The sequence below is a fragment of the Synchiropus splendidus genome, chromosome 5 (assembly GCF_027744825.2).
Source record: "Synchiropus splendidus isolate RoL2022-P1 chromosome 5, RoL_Sspl_1.0, whole genome shotgun sequence".
Lineage (NCBI taxonomy): Eukaryota > Metazoa > Chordata > Actinopteri > Syngnathiformes > Callionymidae > Synchiropus > Synchiropus splendidus.
In genome coordinates, this window is record NC_071338.1 from 8522061 (window position 1) to 8544844 (window position 22784).

Here is a 22784-nt window from a genome sequence, read left to right on the forward strand (position 1 = left end):
ATTTTGTTTTATGCGTTCTAATTTAGAGTTTTGCAACTGGTGGGCCAGAAAAATGCTTTTTCCAAGAAAATCGCTCTAACTCATAAAGTACTCAATTATGCTGCACATTTTAGGTACTGCAAAGGCATGAATAAATTAAGTCTTACAAATAACACTTAATAATAAATGAATATATAAAGAGGTTCTTGTTTATCTGTCTGAATGCTAACATGCTCAGTTACCAAATGGTGTTAAATGGCAGAACGATGATCTTTCTTTGACATTTGCTCAATAATGAAAGTAGGCCTAACTAGAGAAGTAAAATAAGTAGCATTTCGAATCGACAACTTGTGCGACATTGTGTCATGTGTACATTAGCTTCCTTGCTAACATGGCAAATAATTTTGTTTCAGCTAAACTAGCTTTTTGAATGACAATACAAATGGACAAAAAAATGTGTGTTATATTTAAGTTTGGTATGATTATTATATGAGTTCTGAGGTCTATGGTTTTAATACAGTTGCACGTATTGCCAACTGTAGTTTCCAGTTCGTCTTCCCTAGCTAAACATAGAAGTCAATTAATCAAGACATTTTCATGATAGCTTGTATATTCCACTCACATTTGTGTTTGTAAGGGCCTTTGGCTTTCTGTTTGTACTGTAAATGGGATTGTTTCAGTCCAGTAAGTTAAATATTTATTCTGTCAGTGATTAATTGATAGGAAGCAGAGGATCATTTGACTTCATCCCTAAAACCCTCTGACTATGCAGATTCCCAAAGGCAGTTATTATGAGTGTATTAACCAGTAATGGCTCAGAGGGAATAGAAAAAGCATCTGTGCTGCTAAAGCAATAAGAGAGGACTTCACTTGCTGGAGAGAGTTTTATGAAACCAGAGTCCCAGAGCTCATCGCCATCTTTGAAACTTCAAGAAGATGCACTCACAAAAGACTTCCCTCTGTTTATCTTCGTCGATTGGTTTTTCTGAATGAATAATGATAGCAGCTGTAAGTGTTGTTGACAACTAATATCACTTTAAACAAGAACATGTTTAATGGTGCATAGAGTAAACAGTGTGCAGACTTGCTTTAACAGTTAAAGCAGGAAAATAACCTCCGAACAAACCCCCTCTCACGTTGCTTCCTCAAGGAGAGCTATTGTGAGGAGCCTCCACCATGTTTCTGAAACCCTCTCCACTGCCTAAGCTCCTTTGTGGCTTCTGGCCAATGGCTTTGCACCCCACCAGATCAAAGATGGAACCCCATTTAGCCAGTTCTTTCTTTTAGGATTTTGCTCTTGAGTGGACTGAACAAACGCAGCAGGAAAAAAAAAAACATGTTCAATGTTGACCTGTATACTGTTGTGACAACTGAGCGCATTATTGCCATCACTGTGGGCTTGTTTATTGGTGTGTAATTAAGGAGAAGCCTTTTAGTTAATGGAATATCATGTTTTGAGGCTGCTTTGGTCTGTATTATGTGGTCAAATTTAAGCATGCAACTGTTTGGGATGTCCTTATGTGTAATAGTGCAACGTATTGACTGCTTTCTATGACGACTTCTTAGTTAACTTAAAGCACAAGGAGTTTACTACCTTAGCAATAGCAGTGTGCCAAAATATCAATACTATGATATATGACTAGATTTCGTCAGACCCTGCGTTATTAATACTCACGCACCAAGTATTGATGTTCAAACAGTAAACGTACAGCAGTTCTAAAAGCATTCTCTCACAAAAAAGCGGTTGTTAAAGACGCCACATAATGGCACCACTTTGCATGAAAAGGCATGAATACTGCGGCAGAGCACTGTTTAGAAATGGGGAAGTTGAGAACATGGAGGACAGACAATAGAGTGGCGGACGATAAATAGATGCTGCGTCCTCTGGTCTTTGTCTGAGGTGAATACAAAAACGTGATACCAGCCGCGTAAACAGTGCTGTTAGCCACTTGCTGATCAAGTCGAGACTCACCCGCGTGTGGATGTTTCAGGATATTAATACCTGAAACCAAACTGTGCTTCTGATCTTTTGGGACAATTGTTCGATGGTTGTTGAATTTGAACACGCAAACTGAGTGTACAGCTGTTCTCACTTTATTGACAGCTCAGGTGAACCAGAAGGACTGAATCTCCCGCCGCCACCCCTGGTCACGGAGGTGAATTGCGCTGCTTGTAAATGGCAGTCAGACTCTAAGGCAATTGCCTGTAATAGTGGCTCTGTATGGAATGTATATGTGAGTGCAAACTGGCCATTCATGTGAATTTGACTGACAGTGTTTAGTATTTTTCACATAGATGGTTTCAGTGCAGGGTTTCAGTCAATAACTTCTGAATAAGACACTGTGATGTCATTACATTACTTGCAATATATCAATAATAACTGTATTGCGGTATTATTGTGGGCCAGATATTGTGGTAGTATATTGTGAGAGACCTGATTATACCCAGTCCTACTTAACAATAAGCAGGACGACAAATTTCAATTACTTAGCAATAAGTAGTACTGGATAAAATCAGGTCCACCAACAGTATACCACATTTCACCAGCTAGCCTACAGTTAGCAACAAGACTCTACGATACAGACAGTAGGACACCAATGATAATTTAAAACTATATCGTTTGAAGCATTGCTCATTACGGCATTCATAGCTTTTATAAAACAATTCAGCCACATTTGTGTCATTCATAGCTTTTATAAAACAATTCAGCCACATTTGTGTCACATCCAAAGTTGTTTTTGTTGTGTCATTTCTTTATGGCATGTCCAGAGTTTATCTTTGAAGTGTGTTTCAAGCTGGACGGAGCCAGTGACTGGTATGCGACCTACTGCAGACCCCAGATCAGTTGTTGATCATTTTCTCAGGCTTGGTACTCCTTATTCCAATTTTACGTTCGCCAAAACAACTGCAAGTCCAACTCCCCAGGAGTTCGGCTTTAAAGACTGATCTGCGATTGTGCCTCCAGATGTATGTTTACTGAAGTAAATCCATTTGTAATGACACCTACTGAGATCAATGTGATGTAACAGATGACACAATCACTGCTCTTCCTTGCATGTCTTCGGGCTGATCCAGAACCAAGATAAGGCTGCAATTTGTCGTGCCATTTTCAGCGTGACACACATCTGTGGTTGGGGATTTGGTGTTTCGAGAGCGGGCTACAGCTCTCAGTCATGGTTTCAACTGAATTACCTATTGATTCCATCTTCAGATCAGAACATCGTCCATCGGGTGCAGTCATGCCATGAATATCTGTTGGAACCACAACTTCTGATTGTTCAACTGCAACCCTCAACTGGACTAAGCGGTGGTTATCTGACAATGTATGTTGGATGCTAACGAAAAGTGAAAGAAGAATTGTGCATCATAAGTTAAATTACTCGACTGTTATTATTTATTTTTCCTGAAATTAAATGTAGTATACATCAATGCACAACTGTATTTAAAAAAAGTTGTTTTATGTGAAATTGGATATAACGTATAGTTCTTTGACTTGGAGTTTGGCCAAGCGAGACATTGGTCTGAATGAAATCTAACAGTGCAAATCACCACTGGGCAGAAGCCCAGTTGGTGAGAAGATTTTAACTGCAGTTCTTCTCAGAAACCGCTGGAGAACATATTAGCGTCATGTTCCAGAGAACACATGCTGGGCTGTGATTACTGAGCTCGACCTGAACTGTTAAAAGGGAAAAAAAAACCGTGTCAGCAGTTGATCTGTTTCTGGAAAAAGCCTCTGGTTTTGATTGAATTAGCTCTGTGGTTTTGAGTGAGCGGGAAGAAAGTCAGATTTACTTACCTGCTGATGGACAGCGCTGCAGTAGAAACCAGCTCTTTTAAATCTTACCTGCAGATCATGATGCTAATGATTTGAGAAACTGTGTTTTTTGACAGAGAATTCTCGGCGTAGTGCCGCTTTTCATTGCATTTTTAACACTCTTATCATTAAATCATTGTTGACAAGGCAGTTTTAGACAGTCGCAGGGAGATCCGTCATTTATATGCATGCAGGGATGTTAGCGGATCTGTCTAGGGGGGTTCAGCAAAATATTCCATGAATTTTCCTCATCCTGCAGTTCATGTTTACTGATAAGATCGATGCTGTTACTCCATCATATTTCAGGTGAGCTGGGGTCATGTTGGTGCAATATTGCATTCACCCTGAGGTTGAAATAATTTTGTTTGCTGTAATAGCTGCAAAACACTTTATTTCCCTCTGGAGGTTCTTTCTTACAAATATTCCCTCTTTGGGATTTAAAAAAAAATCTGAATCGTAAAGACTTGAGCAGTGTTGATGTTTTTAAAATTCTTCCCCCAACTGATTTGTGGGAAGGGGGGCTCATTGCTTTCAAATTGCTGTAGAAAAGTATGTCAGAGGAAAACATAAGAATTCGTGTTCGATTGACTGCAGGGTTTTTCTGTCTGGCAGCGATCATGCAGAGAGTGGAGTCTTTTCACATTAGGATCAGGGTGCATGTAAGCTCCTAATTCCCTCTTGTTAAAGAGTTATTGGAGAAATGTGCTGTTGGTGCAGAGAGAGAAATAAAAACAATGTGTCCCCAGTGTTAGCCGCGCCTTGAAGAGGAGTCTGGTTACTGCAGCCTGTCGTTCTCTGCCTTACTAAACACAGGTGGCAGTGTTGTCTTTAAAGATAAGATATTTGGTTGTGTCAAATCAAGAATGCATGAAACACAGTGAAAGGTGTGCTCTCGGCTTACATTTGCGGCAGAGCGCTGGAGCCTATCCCAGCTACTTGGGGCAAGAGGTGGGAGACCCCAGTTGTTGGACAGCGCTTCATTTATCATGCAACCTGCAACCTAGTCAGCCCGATCTAATCTAATCTAATCTGACTGCAAAAAATAATCCACTAATTTCAGTGAGACAAACCCAACCCACGTTTTTTCACCGTCCAAAATTGTGTCATTGGTACTACAGTCTGTTGCGCCGTCATATCCACTAAAAGAGCCTGTGTTCGAGTGTTTTGTCTCATATGGCAGTTAATTCATGTTACTGGTCGTGGCGCCCACATGGTTGTTTGCCCGCAACTCTTGTCTTGCTCGTCACATCATTTTAATTACAGAGCCCTCATTGTTTGCTCTGACCCATTTTGGTTCAGTCTCCTTCCTTCAGCTGCGTGGTCCCTCTCCGATCACACGTAATTTCATCTGGCATTTGACTCAATCGGCGCTGAGCACCAGGTCCAAATGTCTCTTGGTTGGGTGCAACCAAACAAGGACAGCAGAGCGCCTGGTCTCGCAGGACCCTCTAATGGTGCAGATTGTAAAAGTGGCCTGGGAGCTCTCTTCAAATGTTACTCACAGGCCTCTGAGGAGAGGGCCCGGTAGAAGATGAGTCAAAGAGACGGGGGCTTTGGGAATTCCACACCACTAATTAGCTTTTGGGTTGAAGTTGATTGTGTTTTGGCTAATGAAGCTAATGTGATCCAGATCGATGTCTGTGCTTACAAGCCTTGTTCTCCCTCTGTGGCTGGTTTCACCCACATGTTCCCTGATTTATGGTCCTCAGCCACATTAGCCTGTTCGGTGTCTAACATGGGAAGTAATTGATGTCAGTGTCGGGTTTTGGGGTCATGATTTGGTTCGCACTTTTTACTCAACAACGCAGATTAAAAAGTCATTGAGACCAGCACTACCAAGATTGTGGTTTTCATTCTTTATTTCAATGTCACAAAAGAATGGCTGCATCTGATAGGCGTATTTTAGTGCTTCTCTTGTCAATACTTGGTTTTGCATGTCTAACTTTTGATATTTTTTTGAAAGCCAAAAATATATACATGATCTGTTGGAATGGAAGGAACATTTTTGTATTCCACAACTAGTCCCTTTGCTTTCTCCAAGGTGATAACTTGGATGAACCGCATATTGCATTGGTGATGTTGGGGGAACATTGTGATTCGCACTTTACAGCATGTTGATAAAATCAGCAGAAAACTCCCCATACACTGGGGGAAATCTCAATGGAGAGGGCTCAAAATCTAGTATAGAGGCCCCACTCTGCTGCACATGAACGTATGACTAGCTTTAAAATGAACATAAATATTATATAGATAAGTGATGATGTATGACTGGAACTGGGGGTACCCTTTTTCTCAAACAAAGTATTCTTTCGCCCTCTTTATGAGCTATTAGGGGCAAGATTCTCTTTAACCCACACATTCTATCTCCCAATGCATCAAATAGCTACCATTTTGATGTGGTCTTCCATCGCAGAATGTCACTAAAGTCAGCTTTCTGTGTTGGGTTGACTCATTAGCCTTTCAATTGAAAGACGAGTTTGGCCTTCCGATGAGTTTCCTGTCACAGAGGTTGTGTTTGGCGTCACGTCATAGGGTGGTGGTCCTTTCACTTTGAATCATCACGTGTCAGTCGGTCGTCCTAAACAGCGACAAAAGTAGCAAGTTAACAATATAGGTTAAGGTGGATCAGGCTGTGTTACCATGGCGCCTTCTGATGGGAAATGCCAAGAGAAGAGGAAGACTCTGCTATAGATCAAGTAGAAGGGCACAAAGAAGAAGGACTCTATCTCATCCAATAATCAGAGCAATGTTCCAAGTGCTTGAAATGGAGAAGGATATCGCTGTGACTTCAATGTGTTAACTCCGAGACAAAGGGAGAAGAGAGTAACACTCGACAGATAAGCTTTAGGTTAATTACTGCTCTGTCTGATGTAACTGCCATGTTAAGACTCAAAGTTGCAATGAAATAACTGAGACAACAGTCCTTTTGTGTCGTATAGGAGACAGATATGGTTTAGTAGGGCAACTTCCAGTGAGTGGGGACCAGAGGCCTGACAAAGCACCTGCTTCTGCATCTGCACTTCTCATCGGAGCGTTACCACAGCTTCCCCTCGTCCTCTCCGTCTCTCTCTCCAGGGCACGGGCTAATTAAAGGATACTATTCGTAGTTGATTAGCAGCAGTTCTTTCTGTAATTACATTGCCATACCAACCACTTGAAAGAAAGGAAGAAGAAAAATACACACAATGGGAGTGGAAACGTATGAATGCTCTTCTCAGTTTGCTGTGATCTTCATTTGCCTCTGCCATTGTTTGGCTAAGATTAGGAGTCATTTTCTCTCCTCTCTCCTATTAGGCTTCTTAAGTCATAATGTTTTAGCAGGCATACTTTAATATCCACAAAAAAAATGGATCACTGCAGTCTTTTATTGAATTTTGGTTTCTGAAGAAGCTCATGAAGACGCTGGGATTCTTTCTCCTCAAAGTCGTGTAGTTTGGATCAGAGCTCACAGAGAGATGCATTGTGCTGGCGGCTCCAGCTGCTGGCCCGTAATTCTTCATCCTGTGTCCTATTGTTCCTACCTGTCAACATGGTTGTGTCTGCAAAGAAAGGAAGTGGCTGCCATTTTGCCAGCAGGCGATGTGTGGGTTTGTGGTATGTGTGTGTGTGTGTGCGTGAAAGCGTTTCGTACCACACCAATGCTCTGCAGTGACATATTAAGTCTTCACTGTGTGGTGTTGACACTTGTTTTAGGGGTAATATCAACTATTCAAACTTGATAACCTCCGGAAAGACCAGCCAACATGTCAAACACTGACAACTGTAAAAGGGAACTTGGGAGCAAAGTTTTATATTATTGCTAATTGGCTACCCACAGCACAAGCAGAAGAATTTGAAATTTTGAAATAAAAGTTTGTATGATACTAATTTGTTTTCAATTAACAGAACAATATTTCAAACAAATATATATGTTGAGTGAGATAAAAAGCAGAATCAGGAACAAAAGTTTGTGTTTCTGCATCGTCAGGAATTAGAAAATAATTGTGATTTAGAGGAACACTATTAATTGCTTCTTGCTTTTAACTGCTGAAACAAATCCCTGTTTCCTTCCTGTTATTGTTTTCATTATTGTTCATGCAATGCCAATAAATAGGCCGTGGACAATTGCCGATACTGGTCTAATTACTTTCATACAGTGCAAGTGTATTATTGAACATGGGATATTAAAGCCGTGATTTTCTCTTTTTCTTAACCACAGTGTCTGTTTTAATGGAGATGATGGTGTTCCACATGGATTAAGAATATCTCATTACCCCAAAAGCAACCATATTAAAAACACTTCTTGCTACTCTCCCATAGGTTATTCAAAGTTAATAACCTGCCACTGCATCTTGATACTTCTCTTTGTGATGCAAACATATTCTTAATTGCTTCCCCCGTACGAGCTGAATTGCTTGGACCAGATTCTCATTTCCCTGGAGTGAATTGGCCCGGGCCTCTCACATGCCTCTTGTCGTGTCACAATAATGGCAAAGTGGCAGGGCACTCTCGTGTGAGCGGAGAGAAGGGTTAACCCGGTGTGTAAACATTCCCCAGCCAAGTGTCCACTGTCTGTTTGAGTGACAGGCGTCCATTCTGTAGGTGGCAACTCGAGATGGAGACGATGGTATCTTAAAACCGCTGAGCTGATTGTTGTTTTTCCCTCTTCATTTGCAGTTCCAGAACAACAACTACATGAACATGACGGAGGCCAATGGTGCACTGCTTGCTGCTGGAGACGTGAGTTTATTACTCTTTTGTTATTGAAATGTCTTTTATTAAGCTACAAGAAAGAGTTGTGTTGTTCAGAAACATGTCCCAGATAAGCATGTTTTTGTCACATCTGTTAATAAAGGAAGCTAGCGGAAAAAGCTTAGATTCAGTAACTCTAGAAAAAAAATAGAACTTTTTTATTTTAATATTAAGTTGTGTTTAAGGAACACCGACTTTGACTGGAGTATTAAATCACATAGACCATGGTTATACTTGTATTTTGCTTCAGAAGTTCAGGTAATAGCATTATAAATCATGTCTCAAGGGGTTTGAAATGTGTACTTGATGGAACATTATAAAATGTTTAACTTTGGATGCCCCATTTCAAAGTCCTAGCTAAGCCTGCTGCTCACTCACAACTCCACTCGGCCTTTAAACTAAGTCTGGCAATATGCCTGTTTCAAATTCTTTACGTAACTCTTCACCCAACGTTTATATTTGTCTCGCACCTGGGACTTTTTTTGTATGAATTAAAAAAGGAAGAGGTTAATTTAATGAATTACCAAAAACAGGTTTGATCCAGCATCAAGAACGACTCATCAACCAAACTCGACACTCTGGACTTGAATCATGAACTCGATCACATTTACGTGAATGTGCGCATCCCAACTTCCGACAACATAGCCAGTCTCAGCTGCTGCTTCTCTGGTCCTGCAGGAGATCGGCTGTGTTGGCAGAACTGCGAACATGCAGGCGAAAACATTGCATTTTGAGAGCTTTAAGGTAAAGAAAATGCCTGTGATTTCATCAGTTTGATGAGACAAGGCCACAGGGCTCAGACCGCAAGAAAAAGAAGCAATTATTCAATTATTATTATTATTATTATTATTATTATTACTAGTAGTAGTAGTAGTAGTAGTAGTAGTAGTAGTAGTAGTGTGATTTTTGTTCTTCATCAAATATGAATAACAAAAACACTGTTCAAAGCCAAATATTCGCAAATGAGTTTTTTGTGAAGCATTTCTATGACATTAATTCTGTGTATTGTTTAATGGATTAGTAATCTTACTGTTGTGATGTTGAGTGTTCAAGCATTCCAGCCACATCAGTTGTCATGACAAGTTATCGTTACAGAACCTTACAGAGCTCATGTAAGAAAATAGCATCTGGAGCTCTACATCCAGCCCTTCAGTGGCATAGTGGACCCAACAGTGAGCTAAACTTAGCCATTTATTCCCCCTCCACCCTCTTTGCTGCTCTGTCATTAGAGAGAAAAGCACCAAAAATGCCCAAGTCGTCATAGTATGAAGCTGTCGTTCACCTCAGTGGAGAAATGACTGGAGTCCAAATTGCCCTGCTGGGTGTCTTAATGAACCTACTGAGGAACACAGACGCAAAAGCAACTGTAAGGCTCACTTACCATACAGGCACATAGCTTGTATGGAATTGAGGGGACGCCTGTGTGTGTGTGTGAAGATCCGTTACCTCCTGTTGTGAGGGTCCGCAGACTTGTTTGGGATGGGGGAGAAGAGTTGGAATAATTTGGGGGGCAGGGTCATCCTTGATAGTCATAAAAATGCAACTTAGCTTATTTGCATTTTATCAAAAGGAGTGAAGGCTTTGAGTGGTCAGGCACAGATGGCGTCTTCGCTTGGAGTGTGGTAGCAGAAGCTCAAGTTGAAGTATGATGAAAAAATACTACCAGAAACAAACAAATAAAGTGTGTGTGTTGTTTGTTATTCATGAGTGTTGACGGTGATTCCTGCCTGTAGCCCCGGACCCCATGTTGTTATATATGTCTTTAAATGTATCTGTTCGTGTTCTTACATTTCGTATGGAGTTGAACGTGATAATTAATATATAGCAACTGTAAAATGTAATATGAAACATTACCAGTCACTATGCAACCATCACTCAGTAAATTGTGAATGACTCACTGGTGGAGTGGACAAGAGCATTACGGCAGCTTTGCTGAATTCTAGATGACGTATCTTTTATCTTTATGCACTCAGACGTCAGATAAGATGACCTGCTGAAGCTGACATCCTAGCAGCGAAAGCGTGCCTGCCTTTCTCAGTGAAAACGATACAGTACACTGAGATTGTGTTCCACTCACATAGATCACTTTACTTTTCCAATCATGTTAGGGACACGTAATGAACTATAAATATGTAGAAATGGCCTTCAAATGATCCAAGTTTAAAATAAGGCGTATTAGGAGGTTCACAGTGTCATTCGAGTAGCTGCACTTAGCCTCATCTGTTATTAGAAACCAGATCCCTGATCCTGCCTCTATTGATTCGGGGTCCTATCGTATTCAGTAATTGCATGCTGCTGCCTTTAACAGGTCTGTGTTATTGCATCTGTGAATTACATTACTGCACTTATTGATGGTTGAGGAATATTGCCTGAAAGGTCTTTTTTTTTAACTTTCTGCCATGAAGTTGATTGTTGTGCCAGCTGCAGAATATAGCACTCTTATAAAACATTCTCCGTCTCATCTTGTAAAGAGGCTCTCATGCACTTAATACATTAGACTGCTGAAATAAAAAACATAATGCTCACCAGATGGTTTTGTGAATCTATGCAAATGAGGTCTGTGAACACCGCATTAGTGTCAGAAGTATTTATTTCAAAGAAACATTCTTCACTTTCTGCTACTTATCGACTGCCAAGCCAGGGACTTTTTCCATGAAAGGTTTCCAAACTTGGGGTGATCGTCTCTGTGAGAGTCTTGGTCACCTGGCGCTTGAACTTCTCGAAGAGCCATCATTCCACCTGTAACATATAAACCCTTAGCTTCACTAGACTATGGAGGAAATGCTGATCCTACAAACAATGTCCCCCTGCCCCTTACTGGCGCCCACTTACGTTCTCTCTCTAGCATTTCAACATTTGCAAGACCTTCAACCTTCAGTTTGAAGGACTAGCTTCATACTCACCACTATCCATTTACATAACTACTAATTTTTCAGTCCGACAACAAGAGTGCAGTGATGCGATGTCAGGTCACCTTGGACGGTGGCAGATGGAGAGGTTGCAAGTACACCTGCTCAGAAGGGCAAAAGCTTGATCTTGATAGAAGTACTGATACAGACTGTGTACTCTCCTCCTCTAGATATATGTGCTTTGCAGTCCTGCCCAAAAAGATGAGACACAACTGTTAGGATACGTACAACAAATACAGAATAGGGTTCTACTCAAAACATACAGAAGTATCTCTGTTCCCACCAATACAAGCATTGTACCTTCCTAACGTCAATGTGTACTGAATGTGTCCATGCCGTGAGAACTATGTGTCTCTGTCACAGTTAACCTCTTCCTTTATATCTCTGAACTCTGATCCTGTCAGTGGAAAGATAAACACTCCCTGCACGCCTCATCCACACTGTGCAATCAGCCGTTCACCGCACAACCTGTACACAAATGTACAACCTGAGTGACTGACTTGGCTGAAGCTTTTTGGAACTATGCAGAAGGATAATCAGGGTGCACATGTGACGCAAGTGGATCATGACTCCAGTAATCTGTGGCCAGAGCCCCCTTAAGCTTGTCCTGGTGCTGATTTACACTGGACTCTGTCAAAGCAATACAGCAACTGGCACTCACTAAAGGATGTCAAGACACTTGCCTCTTGTGGATGGTGTGGCAAAATAAGATACTGATAACTGTAGTCAATTGGTTTGACTATGTCAACCATTGTATGTATACAATGTCTACTACTGTAGTTTAGTATTCAGTCTTGGTTAAAACAATCTAAACAAACCTTTAAATGTAAGTCCCTTCTGAATCATATTAAGCTGTTTTTTGTGAATAGCATTTTATTCTGGTGCTTATTGTACCATAGCAGAAACTTATATCAAGGTTGTGTGATACTGTTTTGAGCTCAACCTTAATCAGAGAAAGGAAAAGTATTCCTTATACTAGGTTCCTGATATTGAAGTACAAGCGTAAAGTGTGGCACAGGTGAAAATGGGAGTGGCTGATATATGATGTCGTTAGGAGATGTAAAACTCGGGAGTGCGTGTGGTTTGCAGTTGTCAAACAAGCAGGGTTGTGAGGCTATAATGTTTAAGTGTTATTCTCCCACTAAACACTTCCTGAAACACAGCAGTTGGATATGAGCTGCTGAAGTGGCAGCTTTGTAGCAAATCCATTCCATTACCTGCAGACTGTGACAGGTATCAACTGCATGATTGGCTAAAGAAGAAACATCTTTGTAATGTATAAACTCATGGTTTGTTCCTAAAAAAAAAAAAGAAATGACCTGAGAGGTGAAGCGATTCCCTAATAGGGCGGAACAAGCAGTGAGACTTGGAGCACTGTTCGGAGGCAGAGAGACTCTATTAACCGCGGTTATCACTGAAATTCATCAGCGCTTGTAAAGATGCCTTCCCAGAGTAGGTAATAAATTAGTTTCAAGTGTTTGTGTGCGAACGCAAGCAAGGCTGGCATTAATAATCCTTAATTAAGAGCTGCGTTGGCACGTTTACTCTGTTTTCTTCTGGTGGAGGACAACAGGATGCAGTTTAGGAAGTTAGCTGCTAAAATTGCTCATGACTGAAAGTATTATTATTTTTGTAACACACCCAAATTGTAAGTTCCAGTTAAACTCCAAGGGTGATTTACTCAAAACTGAAAGATTTACGTTTCATCTTGACCGGGTTGTGTATGAAAAACCAGTATGACCCAAGCAGAAATCGGGCTACGCACTTCTAAATAATCCCTTTGTCAATTCCCCTCATATTTTCCCGCCAACACAGTGGACCTTTAAATGCTGGACCTGCCGCTCATGTCGTCATGCTGCAGATATGAATATTTTAGTCTTCCGGAGAACAGTTTAACAGTGTACAGATGAAAACAAGACCCAAGTGAACAGACCCATCTCTTCGAAGGCACATAAGCAAATTAAGTGTGTCCGAAAGCTTTAATTCGTAAGGCAGAAGGATTAGGCTGTTTGATGAGCAGATTTAAAGGAGCGGGCTGGGGAACAAAAAGAAACACTTCTGGCCAGCTGTAGTAATCTTTGAAAATGTTCTTTAAGTGCATCTTTCATTGACGTGCATTTCGGCTGCACTTCAACCTAACTTTTTTTCCATTCCAGAGATTATAGTGGATTCTCTCTCTCTTGCCTTCATGATTGCTGCTTGATATTTTGGACGTCTACTCCAGCAACTGGGCAATCTTTTTCTTTTCCTGAAAGCAGACTTTAAAGAAATTGTGAAACTTATCCCTCGTGGTTTTAAGCCGCTAGCACCCAAAACCATCTGGGGAGCTACAGACTTCCATTGCCTATTCTCTGATTTCCATTTTCTTTTTGACAGACTTTCCACACGCCCAGTTTGGGAGATGAGGAGTTTGAGATTCCTCCTATTACACCTCCACCTGAAACCGAGTCCGGACTGGGGCTGTCTGAAGTTGACACACCTTTTCCAGCAATGCCAGAGCACCAAACTCAACACCGGGGTCCCTTCATCCCGCAGTTCCCCCCTCAAAGCCTGGAACTGCCGTCGATTACCATTTCGCGCAACATGATGGAGCAAGAAGGGATGTCGCTCAGCAATGGCCAGTCAGTGGTGAGTAATCGCAGTGTATGAAGTGTACCTACCTAGTTACCTGAAGAATATTAACAGCAGATCAACAACACTCACATTCCCCCTATAAATGACTTTGGTTTTGCTTCCGACTCCTTGGCATCAGTAGCCCCCCCATCAATCAGCCACAACAACCTTCATTAAAGCCGCAAAGTGACACAGCCATCGCACATTCAATTCTCTTTTCTCCAGCAAATTCGAGACAGTCAGTGATCACATGGGGGATGTGACCAACACCAACATTTCTCACTGATGTTGTAAACTGAGCTGCAAAGTACCAGCATGCATCTGGTTTTAATCAGGACTTGGTGACCTCAGAAAGGTTATTTCATACATACATTCTTTATGCTAGCAGTCTTTTGTTTTACGCCCTGACTGTAAAAGCCACATTGATGTTGAAGTCAAGAGAAGTTGTGCGAACGAATGCTAATAATCCAAGGGTATTGGTGTTGATTTAGGTGTTATTTTAATCTCATCGGAGAATAGATCATGGAGTCAACAAGAGTGAACCAGAGTAGTGAATGTCAGAAGTTTATTTCCCACAGAAACATCAAGAATTAAGTAAACTCAAGAAAGAGTTACTTTGTCTTGATGTGTGTTTCTCGCTTCTGCTGTACTTGAAGTACAGTTTTAAAACACCACAAAAGGATGGACAGTTTTAAGAGTAAACAAGTAGGTAGCTAAATGTAATGTTGCGTCAATTTCAAATGCATCTGGAAGACTATGAAAAGTAATTGTTTAATTTAACTATGTAAATTGCAGTGCTTGTAAACACTCACTACATATTTCAACCACCGATAGATGATGTTGATAGAAAGAAGGTGTAAATGTTTTTGTTATTTTTAATGTGCAGTTAAATACATTAATTCACTGTTGTGAGCTGTCCATAACATATAGTGCGCTTGTACACTTCACTTGGTCTCAGCGTGGTCTTGGCTTCTATCTCGACATGGCGGGCTTGCAGCCAGGGCCGCTGCTGGCTTGCTGTCACTATTGTCTTTACGAAATGTAACTTGTGACATGCATGATGCAAAGGTGGCGCTACAGCAGTCAGATCCATAGGGATGGCGATGTCAGGGAAATGATAAGTGTCCAGGTTTGGTTGGCCAAACACAAAGGAATAATTGAAATAATTGTTCATTTGAGCTCAATAGCTTAGACCGCTCCAGTCAACTGGCGAGAATACGCCCAGAACTGAAGTAATAATTTTAAAAAAATAACTTGTAGGTAGCTCCGCACCTCTTAGCCAGCAGCCGTCATAAAGTCTGGGTTGTGTATATATTTCATTAGTGTCAAATCGTTGTGAGTCTCAAGCAAATGAGGCTTACCTCGCAGCTGTGTTACTTCAACAATGATGTACTCGGAAATATGAAGGGACAGCAGAAAGGTCCAGGTCTATCAGTGCAGCACAGTGTTTCCACTCGCCTCCTCTCCACACCTCCCAGCACTCCTTTTGCAGAAAACACATACATGATTCGACATGCCTTTGATTCAACAGTTTCCCATGTAACACGTCATCGATATGTTCTTTTTTGTGATTTGATGTACAGTTGTGGATTAGTTGCATTTGTTTGTCTGCCTATTTTATTGTGGACATGATATGATATGGTATGATATTAGCCTTGTTTATGCCGTTCACATGCTAAGTGGGCATGCTGGTTTGTCAACAAACATTGCTGATCGAACATTTTTTACCTTTGTCTATTCACATTGCTCATGTGCTGAAAAACTAGAAACATGTCCTGTGGATTTTGAAGAGCTGTACAAACTACTGAATCATAACCCTGAAGGATGCTTCTTTGAATCGGTCTAATCCAGGGATGTGAGCACGTGACACTAGAAAATACGAGTGGCTCCATTACAGTCACAGATGTACTTCAGATCACACTTAAGTGACTTATTTTAGTCCATGATATACATTGATATTGTAAGAATGATTGTGATTTATTTTTTTCTCCCTATATCTCCCGGCTCTGGTTGGAAAGATAATTCAAATTTTCAGACATGGGACATTAGATGATGAATCGTCCCCCCTGTTGATATTGTTACGTGCGCAGGATGTGTTGTCTCTGGTTGAAAAGACATTTTCAAATGCCACAATCATAGAAGCAGTGAGGGGGAAAAATAGAAATGTCACCCACTGACTCGCTGTCCTGCCGAGCAATTATTGGACAAAAGGAATGAAGCGATGGTTATATTGGGTCTGCATTTGCTTCATGAACCACACGGAATATGTGTTATTACCATTTTAACTGTGTGAATAATGAAATTTGTTTAAGACCCACTTCTGTCGTTCAATTGCTCATTTATTGCGGATATTTATTTACATTCCATATGGGTCGGCAGCGCTATTAAATTTTACTGCTCTCTTTCCTGCTTCCATGCTTCTGGCATGTAAGATAATTGCAGTTTTAAAAATATCTCCAGTGCAATACAGTAAGTGAGCCCCAGAAGGCTTTTGCCTAAAGAATTTTCATTTCATGGTCAGTTAAGCTCTCTACATCTGGAAGAAACGGAACCTTGACACAATTACATTCCTGGCTGTTCTCATGACTTGCTGCAGGATTAGATTTGATTCTCAAACATTATTCCTCTTTAACGCTATTTGCATGGCTCATGTCTCTGATTGTGCTGAGACTCTATTAAAAGCTGTGAGGAGAAATGTAGGTCTCGGCTCTTTCAGCGACGTCCTGCCGGTTTGTTGTCACTCATGCGGTGGTCGTTTATTTTCCTGCGACTGTGATTGATCCCCAAAGAGTCAAGTAATCAACTGTCGTTTTATTTTGTCTACAAAGACAAACTTTCAAACAAGACAAGCAACAAGGGTGTTTTCATCACCCTGAGATGATGATTTATGAGCCCCCCAAGAAGCGTTTTGTCATTTCCCTCAGTGTGCTGATAAGGGAATGACAGTCTTATATACATGATTATATTCTGTTATTTGTTATGGCTGCAGGGGCAAACAAATAAACCATGCAATATTGCAATTGCATTTTTCATCTCGTCTGCATGTTACACAAACACTTGGTTTTATACTCGCTCGCTGGCGTGCAATCTTCATTCTCCGTGAAGCTGCTCTCTTATCGGAACTTAATGAGAAACCCAACCAGTGAATATACCTGCTTTTTTTTTCCCAAAGCTTCTTCCATGTCATTGCCTTGCCAAGTGCTCTGCTAATTCCTCTCCCATAATGTTCAGTGTGTGTCTTGCAAATTGGCCGCAGATGCCGGGCTTCTACAAAGAGAAATACATTTTCTCAGCTGCAATGTGCCTGGCAAGCCTGACTCTGAAGTCATTATTTATTTAATGTGCTCCCCTAACAAGCTTCTGACTCTCATTTTTGTCCCTCAGCATGTGTCCTCCTGATTTGTGATCGAGTCTCAGTAGTGCCAAGTAGTACTGGAGCTTTATTCACAATGTCTTCACCACGCTGCACAGCGAGGGTCTTGGGTTTGATTCCAAAAAACACCTGGTGCCTCCACCGGTCACGTGCGAGCATGTGATGAAATCCAATTTGTGCGCTACATACAATCTGGGGTATTGAATTTGACAATCTATCTGGAGATGAGCCCTTCACAAATGTGTTTCGCTGAATCGTGACCTGGCTGTCTTTATCATGGGCCATTTTATCCTTGTTTGAATTCAAGTATTTGCCTAACATAATACCTCCGACGAGGTTGAGATGTAGTGTTCCAAAAGAAAAACTCTATTGATTCAACGTACTTTCGTTTTCTGGCACATGGCTACATTCAAAGATGGGAAAGATGTGACCAAAATGTGCATTTTTGAGTTGGCATAGTTTGTTGAAAGTACCATGACGAGAAGTTTGGAGTGAGTGAGACTTGCAATTTTCCGGTTCACAATGTCACAAAACATATGAATAGTCCCACCCAACAATCAGTCCCGCATTATCTTGTCTATCTAGGAATATGTTAACTGAGAAACCATTTTTTTACTATATTTTAGGTCAACATTGACTCACAATTGTGTTAGTTTTGGTGTTTAAGACTTTATATGTGCTTTGGAAGTGGCGTGGCATCCTCAAGGAGAATTAATGGTGATGAAAACTGGGCCGAGCGCTTCCTTTATCTAACTTTTCATCCTTGCACTGAAAATCTATTGTTCATTTTAGTTTATGACAGAGTGTCAATTATTCACATATGGCTTTGGGTGCGATTTTAACACATCCAGGCAAAGGTGTTCTCTGAAACGATGAGATGTTAAATGTTGTTCACGTTTATCCAGTGGTAAAGCAGAGAGCAAAGAGAACTCCCCCAAACCTTAACCATGGAAGCAGCAGAATTGGGCCAGTCATCTGCATAACACTTGGGGAAGAGTCACGGTTTCTTTGCACGCATATGAGCTGGTTAGCTGCCGGACCATGAGTCTTCTCCAGCTCACGATCCACTGTAGACACTCTCAGTGGAACGACCTCAGCACGTCGCATGTGACTATAATGAAAAGAATTGCAGCGAGTGATCACTAATATATATATGACGTGAGTGTTGGGATCGCTGCGAGGACTGAAGCACATTTGTTGTTTCTTCTGATGATTGGATATGCCCTGATCTTACATAGATTCACTACAGCACTTTCACTTTTCACCGGGCTGCTTGACTATATCCTGAATCAAATGGAAAATGTGAGCACTGTTGCAGAAAGCATGTTTTTCTGCTCTCTCCTCTTATCTCCCTTCCAAGCCAAGAAGCACTGACATGAGCTGTACATCAATTTAAGAGAGTGGATTTTTTTTTCTTTCCCTTCACTCTGTTTCTTTTTTTCCCTCCCTGGTGACATATTGGGTCAGTCAGAAATAAAAGATATTCACACAGGCATGCAATACTGGTAATGAAGTCTCGACTTGACCTTCCGCATGATTGATTCTGTAATTTACTTTTCTCTGTGAGCTTCGAAAAATAAAATGATGTCATGTTGGACAAGTTTTAAATACCCATAATGCATCGCAGCCAATGATAGAGGTCAGTGGAAAAGGTTTTTTTTTTTCCTAGATGGGGTGAAAGGTTGGAGAGATTGATGGACTGAGTTTGTGCGCAAGTGATGGGGAAAGAGAGGGCTTGACAGCAACAGGGCAGGGTGAAGAAAAACAATTTATCTTCTTGCTATTATAGCCACAGTCTAAATTCCATTTTTCTCATTTGGCTTAAGAACAGATTTCTGCAGGTTGCTGAAAATGGAAGAGGTAAAAAAAATAAAGTGATGTTCTGGTATAGGAATATGTGCAGAGCCCTGATAAACTATCTTTAATAGGACTGACCTTTCATGCTGGCGAAAGTTACTGAGGGATTCATCCGTATAATTACCATATAGATGATTTTACCCTTCTCCTGCCGTGGAACATTTCCAACAGCTCTTCCATTGATTGAATGGAAATTGAACTTGTTAACATTCTTTTCAGCTTGTAACAGCTTAGTACACGGCCCCTAGTGTTCACAAATTCTCCCCAAATTCTGATTTCCAATATCTTCAGGAGCACACTCGAGACTGCTTTCATTGACAGGAGATTTTTATCAACACTCTTTGTGAGCGCACAATGTTCACCTGCTGTGTTTATTACTCCCTATGTACTGTGGAGACTGTTTCACACGTTGTTGGGGGTGTTTGCTGGGCAATTTTCACTCGCTACCGAGTGTCTTGTTTGCTCTGCCGAGTGGATTGAAGCAATAATAATGACGAAAGCAAGTGTGTTTTAAGAGGTTGCCTCCATTTGAAGCTCTACAGAATCTCTCTTGAATAATGTTTTGTGCGTTTCTTTGATAACAATCATGGTACTTTCAGACTTGTATAGATTCGTATACATGTTATGTGGAGACGTTTGGAGACAAGTGAGAGAGGCCAGGTGGTTTAGACTAGTCGTGGAGATGACTGACAACAAAATATTGTTATAAGAGCCATCGTTTTAAGGGGGAAATCTGATAATACAGTACAATATTATGTAAATAAAAGGAGTTTATTGTTATGACGTCAGTCCAATCAGACTTTTAGTTACTGTTTGCATGCCAACAAAAGAAAGAATCATGAAAAAGTATCTCCAATTTCCAGATTGATATTGTTAGTATGACATGTCGTAAATGCAGCAGCATATCTTAGTACCCATCTATTAAATATTGATATAGCTGAAATTAAATAACAAGACAGTATCACATAAATATTGTGATTTCATCAAAAATACCAATACAATATCGCTCAACTATGTTTTGTGATATTTGAGCATGTCTGTCTTTTCGTACACCCCTATAATATATCAGGTAAAAAGTAGAGGACGATTTCCCCTGAGATGACAAAGGAAGACATGAAGAGATGTGACCAGGGAGAGATACTGTGTTTTAAGAGTTTTAAGTGAACATTGTATGCGGCCATTAGTGCTGCTGATCAATATTTTGGTAAAAGTTCATGGTTGGCTGGGGTTGGTACAGTCAATGTTTACACTATATTTAACAACCATGTAGAGTTAGATATTGTTTAGATTTCTGGTGACTGTAAAAAAGTTAGATGCACTATTAAGTGCATGTAAATAAGCTAACAAAACGCACTGCTCTTCAGTAACACTTGAATCAGTGTGTCTTAATTCACACTCACTTTTTGGAAGCTAAAACAATGCTTTTACTTTTTGAAAGAAGTCTCTTAAAAATGCTCTTGTTGATCTTGCAAATGTTCTGTTGAAGGTCGCCGTGTTTCCTCAGAGCTAATGACTGTTGAGATGTAAGAGAAGCACTTGGCTGCAAGGCGTCAATATAACAAGTGGCTAAAGTTTTATTTAGTTCTAATTGAAGGTTGTGCTTGCCATAGGCGTTCGTCTTGTGCGTTCATTTCGAGTCAGATTCCAGATAACGCTTATGTATAATACTACTTGATTTTCCACCACAAAATGTTAAATGTGGTTCCCAATTTAGAGGATTTCCATTTTTAAATCCTCTGTTCATGCAAGATTTGATTTGATCTTGTTCAACATGCAATCACAGTCCAGCAACACACCTCGACGTGCACACAAAAGCCGGACTAAGAGGGACACATCTGGCCAGTGTGTGCTTAAGATAAGGACTTATTTGCAGATTTACAACTCCTATCAGAATATCTAGGCGGCCGTACTCGGTGAGTCTTGAAAATGCTGCAATTAAAATGCAAATGAGGCGGCAGAGGGAATAAACATCCTTGTAACAGCTTCATACTCACACTAAAGGGAACTCTTACCTAAGATCCTTTCTTTTTCAGCCACCGTTATTAGCAGCTATTTTCACATGTTCTCTTTTTGTTAAAGTGCTAATGCTGCTGCTGCTGTGACAAAATTGACACTTTTGCATATGAGAGAGACATATGAATTGGTCTCACTCTTGTTATTGCTCCGGGACGTGACAACAATCTCCCCTCTGGATCTGAAAGGCGTAATATGTTGGAGAATACTTTCTGTAAATGCTGAAGACTGCAATGAACAACAACACTGTTAAACCATAAAAGTATGATCACAACAGTGTGTGTGAAGCAGCATTGTTTTCAAAAATGAAAGCACCAGGCCAAAGAGGTGTGTAATATGAGAATCAGATCAAACACACTTTCCAATATTTCATCATTTAGCCATCCTTTGATCGTTGTGAGAGTAACCTCATTTATGTCTAAAACATTTATGTCTACTTCTCTCCTCTTCTCTCCGTGTCAATGTACAGGCAATGTTCTCTCAAATGACTTGGGGTGTAGAAAACATGATCTCTTGTGTGGCATGTGTTGGACAGTTGTAGTTCACAGCCATCCAACCATTTTTTTTTCTTTCAGCTGTGATACAGAATATTAAAGGCAGGATGACCTTCTCTCTGTGGTGACCTTTCAGATTAACCTCTATGTGTATTATCACCACACCGACATGATTCCGTTCGTTTTTTTTAAAGAGTAAATATAGGGGTCTAAGAGAGTACTGCCCGAGCACGCTTCAATTGGCCTCACATTTGGTTCCTGTATTACGGTGGAGGATGTTGCCAACCCTCACGATAGTCAAGGGATGTTATGTTCTGTGCTGGTCTTAAAGAGGATGTGCTTCTCAGTCAAAAATTCATCAGAAAAGGCTGATTTTCTCTGGGAACTTTTGATCGCTCTTCAGTATATGTTGTGCAAGAGCTGAATGATCAGATCAGTAAAGAACTGATGTGGACTTCACGATAGAATGATACAGATGCATCAAGATGGCTGAAGAATATTGGACAAACTGGGAGCTAGATGTAGGGCGTCAGGATCACGAAAGCAACATAAAAATAAACAGATAACACATAACGCATCATGGAGATGGAGAAGCACATGATGTGTTTTTTAATGGAAAAATCCCAAAAAGAACATCAGAATGACTGAAGTCTGGTTCCGGTGGAACCCTAGTTGCGCACTCTCTGGACATATAAAGAGACGGACCACGTGAGGATGAGGATGCCTGCCGACTGGAGAGAAGTCAAACTCTCATGATTGAAAACAAGTGTTTTTGTTGTCACCAACTCGGCAAATGTCAAAATTCCGCCAGCCCTGGGTTGGCGGCGTTCTGTGTTTTTCTTTTTGGTGGATATCTGTCACTGTTACGTCCTCTTTGTGTCTCATTCGAGCTACGTATCGGGTAGCAACAGCAACAGTGGTTTCTGGTGATACCGTTCCATTTCACCAGTATCTGTAAGCTTTGACTAAACGTATATGAAATATAGACGAAATGGAAGCAG

General features: G+C 40.7%; 1 protein-coding gene across 3 annotated transcripts in view; it reads left to right on the top strand.

The window, feature by feature from the left end:
- tox3 (TOX high mobility group box family member 3) overlaps nucleotides 1-22784 on the top strand; it is a 43613-nt gene that overhangs the window by 16154 nt on the left and 4675 nt on the right. For all 3 annotated transcript variants that reach the window (XM_053865448.1, XM_053865449.1, XM_053865447.1), the window contains 2 exons: nucleotides 8450-8512; nucleotides 13810-14061. In XM_053865448.1, coding sequence (XP_053721423.1) covers nucleotides 8450-8512; nucleotides 13810-14061 — 315 coding nt within the window. The remainder of the gene's footprint in view (nucleotides 1-8449; nucleotides 8513-13809; nucleotides 14062-22784) is intronic.